A 6,812-nucleotide genomic window follows, 5' to 3' on the forward strand; every position below is an offset into this window, starting at 1 on the left:
CCTGGTCTACAAAGTGAGTTCCAGGACAGCCAGGGCTACACAGAGAAACCCTGTCTAAAAAAAAAAAAAAAAAAAGAAAGAAAGAAAGAAAGAAAAAGAAAAAGAAACAAAACAAAACCAAAACCCATTTGTTTATGTGTGTGCATGTGGAGGTCAGAAGGGATCAAACTGAGGTCATCAGGCTACACAGCAAGCACTTTTACCAGGAAGCCATCTCCCCCACTGACTTAGCTAAGGTTCCTATTGCTGTGACAACACCATGACCAAAGCAGCTTGGGGAGGAAAGGGTTTATCTCACTTACAGTTTCAAGGGCAGTGAGGGCAGGACCATGGAGCCAGGAACTGATGCAGAACCCATGGAGGAGGGGTCCTGCTTACTGGCTTGCTCCCCATGGCTTGCTCTGCCTGCTTTCTTATAGAACCCAGGACCATCTGCCCAAGTATGGCACCACACACATGGTCTGTGCCTTTCCCCATCATACACTATTTATGAAAATCCCCTACAGGCTATCCTACAATCTGAACTAAAGCATTTTCTCCCTCCCTCCCTCCCTCCCTCCCTCCCTTCTTTCTTTCTTTCTTTCTTTCTTTCTCTCCAAAACAGGATTTCTCTGTGTAGCCCTGGCTGTCCTGGAACTTGCTTGGTAGACTAGGTTGGCCTCGAACTCACAGTGATTTGCCTGCCTCTGCCTTCTGTGTACATGATTTAAAGGCATGGGCCATCATGGCCAGTATACAGCCTTTTCTGTTTTTCTTTCTTTTTTTAAATTATTTTTCTCTCTTCAGACACACAAGAAAAGGACACAGGATCCCATTACAGATGGTTGTGAGCCACCATGTGGTTTCTGGGAATTGAACTCAAGACCTCTGGAAAAACAGTCAGTGCTCTTAACCGCTTTTCCATCTCTCCTGCCTATAAAGTATTTTCTTAATTGAGGTTCCTTCTTCCTGGATGACTTTTAGCGTGTATCAAGTTGACATAAGACTAGTCACCACACCCACCATTAGCAAGGACCTTTACCAATCAAGCTATCTTCTCTACCTAGCTTTTTCGTTTTTCATAGGAATGTTGTGAGGTTTCTTGTCAAAAGTAAACCAAGCATGCTGTTATTCGGAAGCCTTTACCCTCGAGGTCCTATCAGAGTTCTGGGTTTGTTTGTTTTCTGTTTTTGAGATAGTCTCATATATTTCAGTCTGGCCTCTAACTCATCAAGTAGCCGAGGCTGGCTTTGAACTGCTCCTCTTTTCTCCACCTCCTGAGGGTTCCAAGTACTACCACATATGCTTATATGATGTGGGGGATTGAAGGCCAGGCGTTGTGCATACCGTGCAATCACTCTACCAACTGAGACCCATCTCCCACAGGTACTATGACCTTAAACACATCATTTGAGAAATGCTCTGTCAGTTTCTGCAGGCATGGGCTTGTGTTGAAATGCACACACAGGTGGGCACAAAGCATGTATGTGCACATTTTATATAACAACCGTCACAGAAGGCACCGAGTTCTCCACCTTCCAACTACACATGTGGAACGGAGCCAGTTTCGTATCAGTTATATAACCCTTCTTGACTATTTTCCAGGGCCACTTAATAACAATAGTTTGCATAAATCAGTTGCATAATTTAGCAAGTGCTTCCTGTCACTGGCCACTTTGCTTTAAGTCGTTTATGTCTTGTAACCCGAGGAGGTTGGCACTTATTAGCATCTCATTTTGTAAATGAGATCCTAGGGCATGGGGAGGCTCATTAACCTTCTCCTTGTCTCACAGCTAGAAAATCACCGAGCTAAAATGGAGTCCTTGGAGTCCCTGAGCCTGCACTACTCGCCCATGACTGGGTATGCCTTCATGGACAGGGAAGTCACACGTCTCTCTGTGATGGGTTTTCACAGTGTCTTGCATCTTGTGTTATTTGCAGAGGAGGGTCACACATTAGTGGTGCTCAAACTGGGGATCTCTGGGGTTCGTTAAAAAGCCTATGATTCAGAATCTGGAGGCAAGTGGGTGGGATTATGGGTTCAAAGAGAAGTAAAGAGAGGAACTGAGTCTGGTAGCACACGCCCATAACCCTAGAACTCAGGAGGTCAAGGAGTCCAAGACCGCAGCTATATTTGGAGTTTGAGGTTAGTTTGAGATAGATAGATACTCTATCTAAAGAAGCAAGTACACACACACACACACACACACACACACACACACACACACACACACACACTTTGGGTGTCAGGTAAAGGATCTTTAGGCCTCACAAGCCTAGGCCTGAGATCAGTTCTGAGAACCCACATGGCAGGAGGGAACTGCGCCTTGAAAGTTGCCATCTGACCTCCAGTAACAACAAGAGCATCAGTGCAGCAATAATGATGGGAACTAGCAATTTCTCAGGGCTGAAGAACTGGCTCAGTGTCCAAGAGCACATATTGCTCTTTTAGAGGACCAGAGTTCAGTTCCTGGCACCCACATCAGTCAAGATTATAACTCCCTATAGCTCCTGTTCCAGGGGATCTGATGCCTCCTTCTAGATTCCTCAGGTACTGTACACACACACACACACACACACACACACACACACACATCTTTTTAAAGGAAGTAATAGATGATTGATAGATAGATAGATAGATAGATAGATAGATAGATAGATAGATAGATAGATAGATGGACAAAATAAAATAGGGTCTAAATAAATTTATTTCCCCTCTATACTATTATTCCCTTATGAAACAGAGTAGGGGCTGGAGAGATGGCTCAGTGGTTAAGAGCACTGACTGCTCTTCCGAAGGTCCTGAGTTCAAATCCCAGCAACCACATGGTGGCTCACAACCATCTGTAATGAGATCTGGCACCCTCTTCTGGTGTGTGTGTCTAAAGACAGCTACAGTGTACTTGCATATAATAAATAAATAAATCTTAAAAAAAGAAAAAAGAAAAAAGAAACATAGAGTAGGCCACTATGAAGATGATAGAAAGGACAAAGAAATGGGACTCCACTTGAACCCAGACCTCACACATACTAGGCAAAGGCTTTTCATCTGAACTTTCTCTCTCTCTCTCTGTCTGTCTGTCTATCTCTCTATCTCTATCTATCTATCTACCTATCCATCTCTCTCTCTCTCTCTCTCTCTATCTATCCATCTATCTCCATATCTATCTATCTATCTATCTATCTATCTATCTATCTATCTATCTATCTATCCATCCATCCATCCATCCATCCATCCATCCATCCATCCATCTATCTATCTATCTATCTATCTATCTATCTATCTATCTATCCATCTCTCTCTCTCTCTCTCTCTAGTCCTTTTAAATTTTTATTTGGAGCCACAGTGTCACTAATTTGTGTAGGCTTGCCTTGAACTCACCCAGTAGCCCAGGCTGGCCTCAAATTTACTATGGTTTTGTCTAGTCTTCCAAGTAGCTAGGCTGATGTAGCTGCACCACCACACCAGCCCATGCCCTTCCACTACAAGAACAAAAATTCAGTAGATTTTATAATGCAGCTTCATATGCTTCTTTTGTTTTGAAACCCCTTAGAGATTTTTCACTAAAGTTGCTTATGTAAGCCTGAAGTAGTCTATTTACCAAGACAGTGTCTTACTGTGGAGTCTAGGCTGCACTGAAACTTGTGGAATAGTCAGGTCTAGCTTCAAACTTGAAATCCTGAGGCTGGAGAGATAGCTCAGCAGTTCAGAGTACCCGCTGCTTTTGCAAGAGACCAAGGTTTACTTCCTAGCACGAACACAGTGGCTCATAAATGCTTGTAATTTCAGTTCCAGGGAGATTTGGCACCTTCTTCTAACTTGAAGGCACCAGGCACATACATACATGTAGGCAAAACATTTATATATATCTATATCTATCTATCTATCTATCTATCTATCTATCTATCTATCTATCTATCTATCTATATACATTGCCTGAGGAGGGACACCTGAGATTATTCTGTGACCTCCACAGGTATGTATACACACACACACACACACACACACAAAGCCAGGTTATTGTGGCACACACCTTTAATCCCAGTGCTTGGGAGGCAGAGGTGGGTGGATCTGTGAGTTCGAGGCCAGCCTGAACTACAGAGTGAGTTCCAAGACAGCCAGGGCTACACAGAGAAACCCTGTCTCAAAAAGCCAAAACAAAATAAATAAAAGTTTTCAGGGCCTGAGAGATCTCAGCAGTTAAGAGTGCACACTGTTTTTCCAGAACACTGAGTTGGGTTTTTGGCACCCATGTTGGATGACTCATTTCACCACTTTGGGTGACCATGTAACCCTTTCCTGTAACTTCAACTCCCAGGGATCTGGCACCCTCCTCTGGCCTCTGGGGGCACTACATTTATACACTACTACCTATACAGATGCAAGCATATACCTAAATAATAATAGTTACTCTAATAGTATAGCAAAAAAAAACCACTATTGTTATATTAATTATATTGTTTATCTTTAATAAATATAGATAAGTAACTATTTAAATAACAATAATAATTGTTATTAAAGTGCCAAGGACATGCTAGTGAGGGACTGAGAGTGTATTGAGAGGGCAGCGTACCAGGGCTCCGGCTTCGGCTAAGCGGTAGAACAACTAAGAATGCACAAGGCTATGGATCTGATCTCTGATACCAAAGAGCAAATGAACTAAGGAAGATAAGGAAGATAAACAAATGACTCTCCTACTTTTTATTCTTTTTACGCTCGGCCCATCCCCAGATAATGTGACCATTAAGCAATTTCTTCTTTTAGGCAAGTGGCTCTCACCTTTAATGGTTTTGCCTCCAGGGCACAGAAGGCAGTTTCTAGACAAGTTAAGATGGCAGAGTGGCATCGCTAGGGGTCCTGCAGAAGTGTTGGAAGCATCCAGAGCAAAGGCTCTCCTGGCTTAACATGTGATTACAGTGAGGCTCCAGGCACTCCTCGCACCTACGTGTCCCACTGCCTTTCCTGTTACTTTCTTCTGACATACCTATCATCTACCCATCAATCTGCCTGCCTTCTGTCTGTCTGCCCATCTGTCTATCATCTAATTATGATTTGTCTGTCTGCCTATCTATTATATCTATCTGTCTATCATATCTATTTATCTATTATCTATCTATCTAATCTTTAAAACAAAACAAAACAAAATAAAACAAAATAAAACAAAACAAAACAAAAACAAGACTCTTGTAGTCTAAACTGGTCCCAAACTCACTGTGTTTTGGAAGGGTGGTTTTGAACGTCTAACCCTCTCACTTTTACCTGCCAAGTGCTAGAACTGTGAGGGGACCACCTCCATGCCTGGTTTATTCTGCAGTGGGGAATGAACCCAGGGCTTTATCATGCTAGGCAATCCTTCTCTACCAACTGAGCCACTCTCTAGTCCTTGCTTTTATATATTTATCATTGTTAATACAGCCATTGAAATTCCCTCTGAGAATCAGATAAAAATGATGAACATCTGGTGTGCGTACGGAGTACCCATCCTCACAAAATTCAGTACAGAATTTCAGGAGCTTCATGGACGTTCTGGGTATGTGATTTCGAATCTCGGTTGTACAGTGTCCCATTCAGAGGGGGCTCACCCAGGCAACCTCTCTCTTGTACAGATTAAGAGGTCCAATGGGTAGGGAGTAAGGCATTGACTCTGTTACCTTGGAGGAGACCAGGAGAAACAGCATGTAAAAATGCAGACCACCTGACTCCCCAGAGCTGGGACATTTCCACTTCACCCTGAGTGAGGACATTCTAGAAGCGCTGATCATCACCCTTTCCCTATGCAGTGGGAGGAAGAGCCACACAGCCACTCTCTGTTCCTTTCCAGAAACACAAAGGCCCCAGCTGTGGCTGATGACGAACACCTGGGGAGAGGATGCAAGGGACTGGAGGCTTCGGGTGATGGAAGGATAGAGCTGACACTACAGGGTAGACTATAGAGAACAGGCCCACTCACTTCCCAGCATCATTCATTCATCGATTCATTCATTCACTTTCCCATTCAGCATCCCTGGACAGAGGTATCCCATCTACTGGCTGTGGAGGTAGGCCAAAGTAAATCAAATCTATTCCTGTCTTTGGTCAGCTACACTGACAGGCAGAATAGACACCCCCCCTCCCTCACACACCACAAACACACACACCACAAACACACACACACAGCAACTACTAGGTGGGGTACCTGGTTGCTGGTAGAGAAGGCAAGTTGGAAGCATAGACAGCCTGGATACAGGCTGCAGAGGTCAGAGAAGGCTTCCTGCAAGTGTACCCCCACCCTCTCTCAAAATGTATTTATTTACTATGTATTATAGTGTTCTGCCTACATATATGCCTGCACACCAGAAGAGGGTGCCAAATCTCATTATAGATGGTTGTGAGCCACCATATTATTGCTGAGAATTGAATTCAGGACCCCTGGGAAAGCAGCCAGTACTCTTAACCTCTGAGCCATCTCTCCAACCTGGTAAATCAATCAATCAATCAATCAATCTCTCTTTTCATCTCTCTCTTTCTCATATTTTAAAAGCTAACTATCTATCTATCTACCTATCTATCCAAGGGGAAGTGCATAAGCCACTGCATGCCTGTGGAGGTCAGAGGTGGACAACGTGTGAGAGTCAGTTCTCTTCTTTCACCTATGTGCATCTTTGGGGCTTGAACTCAGGTTGTCAAGAAGCTTGGCACCAAGAATATTTTCCTGGGGCTGGTGAGATGGCTCAGTGGGTAAGAGCACCCGACTGCTCTTCCGAAGGTCCAGAGTTCTAATCCCAGCAACCGCATGGTGGCTCACAACCATCCGTAACGAGATCTGGCGCCCTCTTCTGGAGTGTCTGAAGAC

General features: G+C 43.8%; 1 protein-coding gene across 2 annotated transcripts in view; it reads right to left on the reverse strand.

Annotated features, from left to right (window-relative positions):
• LOC110298854 overlaps positions 1-6,812 on the reverse strand; it is a 31,741-nt gene that overhangs the window by 14,323 nt on the left and 10,606 nt on the right. Inside the window, exon 3 of one of the 2 annotated variants that reach the window (XM_021168378.2) lies at positions 5,366-5,838. The exons of the other annotated variant lie outside the window; for it this stretch is intronic. Within the exon in view, the coding sequence (XP_021024037.1) occupies positions 5,548-5,838 (291 nt within the window). The 3' untranslated portion in view covers positions 5,366-5,547. Of the gene's footprint in view, positions 1-5,365; positions 5,839-6,812 lie in introns of those variants that run through there. 2 annotated transcript variants of the gene reach the window in all.

This window comes from Mus caroli, chromosome 7, assembly GCF_900094665.2.
Source record: "Mus caroli chromosome 7, CAROLI_EIJ_v1.1, whole genome shotgun sequence".
In the NCBI taxonomy this organism is placed as follows: Eukaryota; Metazoa; Chordata; class Mammalia; order Rodentia; family Muridae; genus Mus; species Mus caroli.